This window comes from Sorex araneus, chromosome 5, assembly GCF_027595985.1.
Source record: "Sorex araneus isolate mSorAra2 chromosome 5, mSorAra2.pri, whole genome shotgun sequence".
NCBI lineage: Eukaryota > Metazoa > Chordata > Mammalia > Eulipotyphla > Soricidae > Sorex > Sorex araneus.
Window position 1 is genome coordinate 53,473,727 of NC_073306.1, and position 11,756 is coordinate 53,485,482.

At 41.9% G+C, this 11,756-nt stretch overlaps 1 protein-coding gene across 17 annotated transcripts in view; it reads left to right on the forward strand.

Moving 5' to 3' along the window:
* Nucleotides 1-11,277, forward strand: part of EIF4G3 (eukaryotic translation initiation factor 4 gamma 3) — a 362,305-nt gene extending 351,028 nt beyond the window's left edge. For all 17 annotated transcript variants that reach the window (XM_055137462.1, XM_055137456.1, XM_055137457.1 and 14 more), the window contains 3 exons: nucleotides 1,831-1,912; nucleotides 6,126-6,272; nucleotides 10,642-11,277. In XM_055137462.1, the coding sequence (XP_054993437.1) occupies nucleotides 1,831-1,912; nucleotides 6,126-6,272; nucleotides 10,642-10,823 (411 nt within the window). In that variant the 3' untranslated portion in view covers nucleotides 10,824-11,277. The remainder of the gene's footprint in view (nucleotides 1-1,830; nucleotides 1,913-6,125; nucleotides 6,273-10,641) is intronic.
* The last annotated feature ends 479 nt before the right edge of the window (nucleotides 11,278-11,756 follow it).

Sequence of the window (11,756 nt, forward strand, 5' to 3'; positions counted from 1 at the left end):
CGTCTTAATTCACATTCTTTTTAGTCTTTTATGTATTTATTTATTTATTTATTTTGCTTTTTGGGTCACACCAGCGATGCACAGGGGTTACTCCTGGCTCTGCATTCAGGAATTACTCCTGCCAGTGCTCGGGACCATATGGGATGCTGAGCATCAAATCCAAGTCAGCCGTGTGCAAGACAAACACCCTACCCACTATACTATCACTCCAACACCTTAATTTTCATTCTTATCCTTTTTGCTTTTTGAATCTTAAGCTTTAATGAATTTTTTATTCTTACATGTGTTTTTAAAACTCTAAGATTATTTTCCTACTTCTAAAGAATTCACAATATGCCAAATACAGTAATAATTTTATGAAATTAGGTAAAAATATTCAGAACTTTAAGCCATTTTTCTGGGGGTTTCATTAGAAATTAATAAGCAGTATATATAGAGAGAGATGTAGTTATGAAATATGTTATAAAAATGCATTTATGAAAGCTTTTTTGTACCAGATTTATCTTGTAGAATCTGTTTATTATGTTCATTTTTAATCTGTGATTATAGTCCCTTAAATTTGTTTTTATGTGGGTTTCATTTAGGTTTCTTTGGTTTGTGCTCATTTTCTGTGGGATCATATAATTGTACATGATGGACTGGTCTAGTTCTCTCCCTCATACATAAATCTTTTATAGTATTTATGATAGGTTATTTGAACCACCTCAAACTTGTGCTTGGGGACTGTGCTCTGTGCTCAGGGTTGTTCTGTATAGTACTAGGAGACCGTGTGGTATCAGGTATTAAACCCAGGCCTCCCACATGCAAAACATGCACTCAGTATATTGACTTAAATCTCTGGCCCTGTTGTTGTTTTTAACACTTCCAAGCACAGAGGAACAGTAAAACATCTGGTCATGTGGGGGTTTTGTAATATTTTTTCGATGTCTGTTGTGGATAATAACATTTTTACCTAGTTGGAAATAGTTTAATTGAAATAGTCTTTTATTTTTGTTTATTTGTTTTTTGGGCCATACCCAGCGATGCTTAGGAGTTACTCCGGACTTTGCACTCAGGAATTACTCCTGGCAGTGCTGAGGGAACCGTATGGGATGCTGGGGATTGAACCCGGGCAGGCGCCCTCTCCGCTGGCCCATAATAATCTGTTTTATAGCCTTGTCTCCATCTCTAGGATCTTTCATTCTTTCTTGAAATAGTTGGGAGGGGTGTTTTGGGCCCTACGAGGCAGTGCTCAGGGGCTTTTCCTGGCTCTGTACTCAGGAATGACCCCTGATGATGCTCAGGGTGTAGGACAAGTACCCTGACCCCTATATTGTCCCTTTAGCCCCATTATTGAAATACTAATACCCAGTCCCTTGTCTAATTACTCTGAACCTGACTTTTAGCATCCCACTCAAAGTGACATATGCAAAAAATGGTATAATCAACAACATGTAGTTTAATGTAGTCAGTTAGGTGGTGCTCACACATTTTTTTGTTTTGGAAACTGCTGGCAGACTTACCATCCTGAGGTCAAATTGGGGGGTTGTTTGGGTGCCACCCTAACTGTGTTCAGGGCTCAGTCAGGACTCTGTGCTCAGGGATCACTCCTTAGCAGTGCTTGGAATATTCAGTTCGCGGGATTGAATTGGGGTTTCTGCTTCTCACCTTATCTCCTTAGCCTCTCTCTCCAGCCGTCAAGTATTTTTCACTGACTAGGATATCTGATTTTTGCAAGAATGTTAAAATAGGCCCTATTTGTCCTAGTGCCAAATGGAAATTTATTTAAAGGGTTTAATTTCTTTTGTATGCAAGGGAACCTTTAATAACTACATTTACTTTTGATTTCAGGCTAATTTAGATGAAAGCCAGATGAGTTCACCTACATTCCTTAGAGCTTTAATGACAGCAGTTTGTAAAGCAGCTATCATAGGTAAGTAACATTTCTAAAAGTAATTCTTTAACATCTGGCCTCCTAGTATGTCAACTTCTGATGATACAGATCTGAGTTCATATTATCTTTCAAACTTCTTAGGTTTCTGGGACTAGAGCAATCGTAGAGCGGGTAGGCTGCTGCCTTGCTCACAGCCCACCTGGGTTCAATTCCTGACATCCCATATGTTCCTTAAGCAGAGCCAGGAGTAATTTCTGAGCACAGAACCAGTTGTGCCCCGCCCCCGCCCCCAAAGGAAAAAGAAAGACAGTGAAACTCAGGTTTATGTGCTGTTGCGTACAGTCTTTCTTCTCAGCCTTGCTGTCTTGATCAGGCAAGCAAATGTAACTGCTTTCCTTGCTTAGAACCCTGTCTGAGCAGCTACTGCATGCCCTGAGCTCTTCAGCAGAAGTGTTGCATATTGGGTGGTTTTATACTCTGTTGCTTGTGCTTTTTCCTTTACTTTTGTTTTTGTTTTGATTTTGGGGCCACACCCAGCAATGCTCAGGGGTTATTCCTGGCTCTGTATTCAGGAATCACTCCTGGAGATACTTAGAGGACCATATGGGATATCAGGGATTGAATCCAGGTGGGCACCGTGCAGGGTAATTGCCCTACCCAACGTGCTATTGCTCCCACCCCTTTCATTTCCTTTTCACCTTCACTTTTTTTTTTTTTTTTTTTTTTTTTTGCTTTTTGGATCACACCCGGCGATGCACAGGAGTTACTCCTGGCTCTGCACTCAGGAATCACTCCTGGCGGTGCTCAGGGGACTATATGGGATGCTGGGAATCAAACCCGGGTCGGCTGCGTGCAAGGCAAACACCCTAGAAGCTGCGCTATCACTCCAGCCCCTCACCTTCACATTTTTTTAAATAGAAATTAAATCTGTTTATTAAATCTGTATCTTTCATAACACACAGGCTTCAAAAATGCACATATAATAGACAAAATAAAGAGAATATATTTTCTCTCTTTTTTTAATGTAAGATTACTGCTATTACTTCAGTCATTGATTAAGCTGATTGAATTCGGCATGAGTGCCACATTACTTTTTTAAAAAAATTTTTAATTGAATATCCCTGAGATATTCATACTCACCAACTGCCCCCAGCGCCATGTAGTCCCATCAATGGCTAAGATTTATAGACTATAAAACAAACCTCCTGGTCACGACCGCATGACCTCTTACAGTCTAGCCCACTGATATACCTAAGAGCAGCACACATGTTTTTGGTTTTAACATACTTGCTTGTATTCTCTTATATACATTCTCCATCCCTCTCGGAGAGCCCAGCAAGCTACCAAGAGTATCCCGCCCACACGGGGCAAGCTCCTCGTGGCATATTCAATATGTAACAATAACGGGTCTCAGTCCCCTGACACTGAAAGAGCCTCCAATATGGCACCATTTGGAAGGACGAGTAAGGAGAGGCTGCTAAAATCTCAAGTCTGGGACGAATGGAGACATTACTAGTGCCCGCTTGAGCAAATCAATGAACAATGGGATGACAGTGACAGTGATCCATGAGATAGACCATTACAAATCTGTTCATAATTGGGTTTCAGTCATGCAGTGATAGGGTACCCATCCCTCAACCAGTGTACATTCCCACCACCAAGGTCCCCTGTTTCCCTCCACCATCCCCCACATCTCAACCTCCACCCCTTAGCCTCCCTCTATAGCAGGCACTTTCCTTCTTGCTCTCTCTCTTTCCTTTTCCTTTCGTGCATTACGGTTTGCAATACAGATGGTAAGAGGTCATGGTGTTTGTTCAGGGCATTCGGTATTTTTATCAGGACGGTAAAGCTGGAGTAGGTTTTTATTTGGATGGCAGCTTTGGGTTGTGGCTGTGACTGCCAGAGTTCCAGAAGTACAGGGAAGTAGGGGGAGGTAGCCCATCCAGACCCCGAGAAAGCCTGGAGATTCCAGTCACAAAACCCGCATACCAGAATTTTCAGCAGATTATGTCATGGTGAGATCCATCCTGAGACGGTGGAATCAGGCTGGGCGTGTGGCTACGATTTTGGATTGTGGGAGCAAGCAACTGCCAGAGGCTCTGCTTGGATGGGCTCCAGGCTGACCCGCCCCCCCTCTGTTTAATGGGGTTTGTTCAGCCGTGCTTTGTTTGTTGTTCAGTACAGGATTAACTGCAGCTTTAATTATGGATCCTCGAAATAAGGCCCATAAGCAAGCTTGTATAGCTGAGCTGGAGGTGGTTTGGGGCCGTAGCTCTCACATGCCTAACTTTTGGCCATTTAATTTTCTGATAAACTTGGTCCCAAGTTGTTGGGGTGTGGCCAGATGCATACCGGCAGTTTTGCAGTATCAGGAAGCCTGAAAGCACCAACAGGCTGCTGATAGCATACCCAGCAGGGACCGGTTGACCTGCTGATGGCACCATACCCCTGTTCGCTTCACTTTTTGAAACCACCTTCTTCCTTTCAAGACTTAGAGTGAATGTAATGAATAATATTAACCTGGTATTTAAAGGTTAATTTTAGCTAAATCCATTTTACACAAATACAAAGGTGAGGAATGGAAGTACCAAACTGTTTCCCTGCTTAATACTGACTGTATGGTAAGGTAATTTGAATTCTTATAGGATTGAATGTTTATGAGTTATTTATATGGAGAGTGGATTAGGATTGGTGAAAATCCTAAATATTCTAACTGAATATAGTATTTAATAGTATTTAATGAAATTACTTATTCTAGACCACTCTAGGTAGAATCTAGATTTCTGTTAATAAAAGTGATAAAGGAAAAAAATCCATTAGCTCAAAGCTAGCTCAGATTTTTGAAACTTAGGTGTTTTTAAAATCAAGATTTAAAAGTTGCTTTTAAAAATCAGTTGTGGGGCTGGAGGATAGCACAGTGGGTAGGGCGTTTGCCTTGCACGCGGCCAACCTGGGTTCGATCCAGCATCCCATATGGTCCCCTGAGCACCGCCAGGAGTAATTCCTGAGTGCAGAGCCAGGAGTAACCCCTGTGCATCGCCAGGTATGACCCAAAAAGGAAAAAATAAAAAGTCAGTTGTGTTGGAGCTGAAGCAAGCGACAGTACAGCAGGTAGGGCGTTTGCCTTGCACACAGCTGATCCAGGTTCAATTCCCACCATTCCCATATGGTCTCCCGAGCACCGCCAGGAGTAATTCGTGAGTGCAAAGCCAGAGTAACCCCTGTGCATCGCCTGGTGGGACCCAAAAAGCAAAAATAAATAAATAAAAAATAATAAGTGGTGTTTGGGCCAGAGTAAAAGTATAGTGGGTAGGGCGTTTGCTTTACATACAACCAACCCAGGTTCAATCTCCAGCATCCCATATGGCCCCCCGAGCACTGTTAGGAGTAATTCCTGAATACAGAGCCAGGAGTAACCCCTGAGCATTGCTGGGTGTATCACGCCCCCCAAAAATACTGTGTTCTAATGTTAACTTAGGGAAGAACTATTTTGTGTCCTAGTGCTAACTTAAAGAAGAACTTTTACCTTATGCTTTTTATTGTTGTTGTTGTTGTTTTGGGACCATACACCAAGCTGTGCTCAGGATTTACTCCTGGCTTGTGCTCAGAGATCACTCCTGACAGGCTCTGGGGACCACAGGGGATACTAAGGGTCGAACCCAGCTTGGTCATGTGCAAAGCAAGCACCCTACCCACTGTACTATCTCTGAGGCCCCAAACTTTATGCATCTTGACATAAAGAAGGCTTACTTGTTCTTCTGTGTATTTTTGTTATCTATTTGACCCTCTTGGGCAAATAAGACTAATAATTGTTTCTTTAGAATTTTGTCTTATATGTTTGATTTATGATTAGCCTTGTTGTTTGCCACTGTCAGTCCTCACCATCCTAGTAAAAATAAAGTGGATCTGAATCTTTTAAACTTTAGAAAAGAGGTTCATGACCTATTGCTTCAATCTTCCTTTTCAGTGTTCCTTTTGTAGTTTGGAATGTTATAAAACCACAGTCTCTGTTTTGTTATGAGTAAAGATAAAGAACGGGATACATAGTCTTGAAGGGAACCCACCTTTTTAAAAAATACATTATTCTCCATGTTTTATTCATATTTCAGAGAAAATGTCCCTTTACAAATTTCAGAAGACCTGGGTTTCAATTTTTTTTCATTACTATGACTTACAGTCTTTGTGTCCTATCAACTCAAACAGATTGTGTGAACTCCATAAATATCCTACTTTGCTTTTCTGTCACCTCTAGCTGACTGCTCTACCTTCCGAGTGGACACTGCTGTGATCAAGCAGAGAGTGCCGATCTTACTTAAGTACCTAGACTCCGATACAGAGAAGGAGCTACAAGCACTTTATGCACTACAAGCATCCATAGTAAAACTTGATCAACCTGCCAGTAAGTTGAGTTGACCTCCTGAAACAGTTAACCAGACTATGGGTGAGATTTCGCCAGGCTCAGGCATCCATGGTGGGTAATTAAAAAAAACACCAGTCACAGACAACCAACAACTTTAATAAACCTGAGTTTTGCATGAACTTTTATAAAAAAATGATGCTAGTAATAAAACTGGTTTAGAATAGACATTTAACCTCACTCTAGCACTGATTTCAATGCTGTCTACAACAATGGAAATATGTGTCCTTCGGTAAGGTATCATGTGACAGTTGATTACTTGACTGTGACTGTTGTGACTAAGGGACTAAGTTTGAAATTTTACTAAAATTTAAGGGGCCAGTACAGCGGGTAAGGTTGCCTTGCAAGCAGCTGGCCCAGATTCGATCCCTGGCATCCCATGTGGTCAGGAGTGATTTCCTGAGAGCAGTCTGGAGCATCTCCGGGTGTGATCCAAAAAGCCAAAATAGATGAATATAAATTAATATACTTATATTAATAAAATTTAAATCACCACATGTAGCTAGTACTTAACTTGTCGACATTAGTCTGACCTCCTTTGATATCGGTCTTAGTCATGAAACAGGATGGTACTCATCAGAATCCTTAGAGATATAACAAGTACATGAAGTAATTATAAACTAGTTTTAATTTAAGGTCTATAATTAATTGGCTCACCAGATCAAGTAATCTTAACAAACACCCAAGTCTTAGTAATGTCAGTAAATTAACTGAATTTTATTACATCTTGAGAATTCAGGGGCCTGATAGATAGTACAGAAGTTATGGAATTGACCTTGCATACCACCTGCATGGATCTAGTCCCAGCATCACATGTGTTCCCTGAGTCCTGCCAGGATTGGGGATCCATGAGCATAGCACCAGGTGTTAAGTCCTGAGACAGCCAGGTGTGGCCCAGAAGCCAAAAATATAAAAAATAACAAAATAAACTTGTGGAAAGACACACAACTGTTGTAGAGATGGCCTTGAAGTAATTCTTTGGCACTTTTTCAAGTTACGGCATTTGCAAGTTTTTCTTTTCTCCTAATGTCAATGAATCCATCTCTGAGAGCAAAAGGTAAATATTGAAACAAGCAATCTTCAGGATATAATTGACCAGACATCTAAATCTGAATCAGAATATTATCTTTGTTGGGGCCAGAGTAATAGTACAGCAGGTAGGGTGCTTTTCTTGCACACAACCAACCTGGGTTGGCTTCAGCACCCCCAACCCACCAAGAATGACCTCTGAGCACAGAGCCAAGAGTAAGCTCTGAGCACCATTTTAGAAAAAGATGGTTTAGCTATTGAATGAAGTTGGTGCTGTTTGTTTCGCCAAATTGAAACATTACCCTTAATGATCAGCTTCAGTAATCTCTAGAAAGATTCTTAATCCTAGATTTATCACCCACAGGATCCTGGCTACTTACTTTTATTTCTCCATAAACTAAGAATTAGAGAGAACAAAAAAGTAACTTTTTTGTTCTCTCTAATATTTGATTGATTAATACAATTACATAGCTAAATCTGAAGAAAAATTTTAATGTGACTATCTAAACCAGCATTTATTTGAAATTGTTCCACTTCTTTCCATTAATATGAATGATCAGTGAGCTGACATTAAGTGGACTTCAGAGCCCATGATAAATGAAGGTTTGGAGTTTCAGAGTTTTTATTGTTTTTGGTTTTGGGCCACAGCTGTGATCAGGACAGTGGCCGGAACTTACTCCTGGCTCTGCACTCAGGGATCACTTCTCAGGAGACTTGGGGACCATATGGGGTGCTAAGGCTCGAACCTGGGTCAGCCACACGCAAGGCTAGTATTCTCCTGCCCCTTTCCTGTTCGTCTTTTATTTTGCTATGTTTTGGTGCTGGAATTTGAAACTCAGACCTTAAATATAGCAAGGCATGCATTCTGTTGCTGAACTGTGTTCCCAGTTAAGGAATTTCTTGAGAATAAAGGGCCATAGAGTGAGTCAAAAATTCACACACATGCTTTGTGTATCAGAAATCTGGGTTGGGTCCCGGCATTACTTGTTCTCCCTGAGCATTGTTGGGAGTGACCCCAGAGCACTGCCAGGTGTGTCCCAAACCTCCTCACCTCACAACAAAAAGAATATAAAAGTCTATCCAGTCTTAATAGCTCTACTAATAAACTTTCTCTTTTTGAACAAAAATGTAAGGGAGGCTTATTTTGTGAGAATATTACAAAATACCCAGATAGTCTGGTCACTGATAATGATAAACAACAATCAGGGCTGGAGAGATAGGACAGCTGGTAAAGCCTTGCATGTGGCCAACCCGAGTTCAATTCCTGGCACCCTGTATGGACCTTGGAGTCCTGCTAGGAGTGATGCCTCACCCAGAGCCAGGAGGAAGCCCTGAGCACCATTGGGTTTGGCACAGAAATCAAATAAATATGTCAGCAATTGCCATTTCACTAGATGCAATCTGGAGAGAGGCTTACCCTTGTTTTCCACATGTACTATTACTCCTCATTTGAAAACACATTCATATTGCAAACCACAACACCAAATCAGAGAGAGAGAACAAAAGGGAATACCCTGCCATAGTGGCAGTGTGGGGAGGGGGGAGACGGGACTGGGGAAGGGGGGAGGCATGTTGGGGTTTACTGGTGGTGGAGAATGGGCACTGGTGAAGGGATGGGTTATCAAACTTTGTAAGGGAGAAACATGAGCACAAAAATGTATAAATCTGTAACTGTACCCTCACGTTGACTCACTAATTAAAAATAAACTATTAATTTAAAAAAAAGGGAAAAAAAACACATTCAAAGGGGGGCGAAGTACCTCCTGCCTTTTCCTCAAATTTTATGTAAATAATATGCTTTTATTATAAATTCCAAACAGTGGAGAAATGTATAAAGACACAAGTAGAAAGTTACTCACATTTGGGTTTTTTTGGTTTGCTTTGGGGCCATGCCTGGCAGTGCTCAGGGCTTACTCCTGGTTCTGTGCTCAGGGATCGCTCCTGGAAGACTCAAGGTACCAAATGGGGTTCTGGGGATTAAATCTGGGGTGGTCACAAGCAAGACAAATGCCCTACCAGCTGCACTATTGCCCTGGCCCTCCTATATTTAATTTTCGAAGTGTTTAGGTTGAAAGTTGCATATCAACATTACCAGAAAACAGTTGAAACTAAATAAGATAGAAATTAAAAAGTAATTTAAAAGTAGACTTAAAAATTTTTTTTTCTATGACTTAGTTCACTGTTTATTTGCAGTTGGGGAGAAGATGGGCCACACCCTATGGTGCTTGGGAGCTGTTCCTGGCTCAGTGCTCAAGAGGGACCCCATTCGGTACATGCAGGACCACACGTGGTGCCAGGGATTCATGCTGGGATTCAAGAAGGGTCAGTGCATGCAAGGCAGGTGCCTTAGCCATACTGTCTCTCTGGCCCTCTCAGCTTGACTGAGAAATAGTTGGCATACATTAGTCTGTGTGTTTAAGGTATTTACCCTGATGGTTTGATTTATATACATTATGAACTGATGGCCACATTTTGTAACTTCCACATTCTCATATAGCCGGAATAAGAAGGGAATTAGAAGGATTTTAAGATTCTCAGAGACAAGAACTCTTAGAAATGGGACCAGAGTGATAGTACAGCAGGTAGGGTGTTTACCCTGAGCACAGCCAACCCAGTTTCTTTCCCTGGCAGCCCATTTGGTCCCCTGGACACTGCCAGGAGTAACTTCTGAGTGCAGAGCCAGGAGTAACCCCTAAGCATCGCCGGGTGAAACCCCCAAAGCCCCCAAAAAGAAAGAAAGAACCCTAAGGATTTATTCTTTCCTTCTCGTGAGGTTGCAGGGCGGAGGATACTGTGTAGTGCTCAGGAGGCTTGTGAGCCCAACCAGCAGTTCCCAGACGTTCACTGCAAGGCCCGGAGGATGCTGGGGTGTTTGGGCCCTGGAGGGCTGCTGATACCCGGGCCACCCTGGGGATGCCAAGGGCCTTCAGAACCACACTTGACAGTGCCGGAGGACCTCCAAGGCTGCACATGGCGACGTTCAGGAGACTGTGCGGTGCTGGGGATGGCGCCAGCCTGGGTCAAGCACCCTAGCTAAGCACGTGCCTTTACCACTGCTGGTGTCTCCCAGCCCTGATCTGTATTCTCTCACTGACTGTCTTTTCTCATACAACAACATTACAGTCATCCAGTTATGTTGTTTCCCGTTCTTTCAACAGGGTGTTTCGCAGTCATCCCTTTCAGAGGGGACGTGTGACGGATTCTCCTGGCGCTCCTCTCTGTGGGAACCACTGTAGCATTCAGTCCTTGCTTGGCGAAGCAGTCTTCCCCTGACATGCCCGCAGGCTGATGGCTTTCTGTGTTTCCCCCTCCTCCCTTGCAGATCTGCTGCGGATGTTCTTTGATTGCCTGTATGACGAGGAGGTGATCTCCGAGGACGCCTTCTACAGGTGGGAAAGCAGCAAGGACCCCGCGGAACAGAACGGGAAGGGTGTGGCTCTGAAATCTGTCACCGCGTTCTTCACGTGGCTGCGGGAAGCAGAAGAGGAGTCTGAGGACAACTGAATCTTCAAATACACAAAAAAGAAACAAAAGAAACAATTTAAGTATTTTTTTAAAAAGTTTCACGTCTTCGCCAATCACAGTGCAGCAAGGCCAATTCTCGCAGGAACCCCCACGAGTGCACGAGTGGGATAGGGGAAAGAGAACAAAGGTGATCATGGAGGAAAAAGGTACTGGAAAAAAGGCAAACTTCAGACCTGAGGGCGGGGGCACTAAAACCAAAATACATGTATTATTTATAGAAAATATTTTGTTTTAATCTTTTCTTTTTAAACAAGGACTCATACTTTAAAAAACACATCCGTTTAGCAAAAAGAAAAAAGAAAAAAAAGTTGAGAACTTTTTAATTTATTTTAAGGACTGCAAATGTCAGTGTAATTTTTTAATTTGCAGTTTCTGTATAATACAAACAACTTGTATAATAGAAAAGCAGAGAAATAAATTTCCCTCCCCTTCAGATGCACCTCACGTTTGTTTTAAAGCATAGTAGTTAGTCCAGATTTAAGAAGGCTTGGGGTGAACAAGGTAAGAAAGATTTTGCGGGGGGGGCATCAAGTCTTCCTGCCTGCCTCTCAGCTTGCTTCAGAAAATTTAAAATCACAATAGTAATCAAAACATACATAACCTTGGAAAAGAAGGAAATGCTGTGGACCAGAGAACTCCAAGAATTGTTTTAAAAAAAAAAAAAAAGTGCTACCCGGGGAAAAGTACTCTTAATACTTTTGAAATCTTTAGAGCAACTTTAAGGCTTGTAAATACATAGAACAAATATTTAAAAAAAACAAAAAAACAAAAAGAAATTGACTCAGTACTATTTCTTTTCACTTTCAAAATATAAAGAACAAAATAAAGACAAACATTGCAAGTTTAAAAGCAAGTAAAGTGACTTCTCCTTTTGACAGCTGCCGCCTGGGCACCATTCCGGGGGTGCTGCTG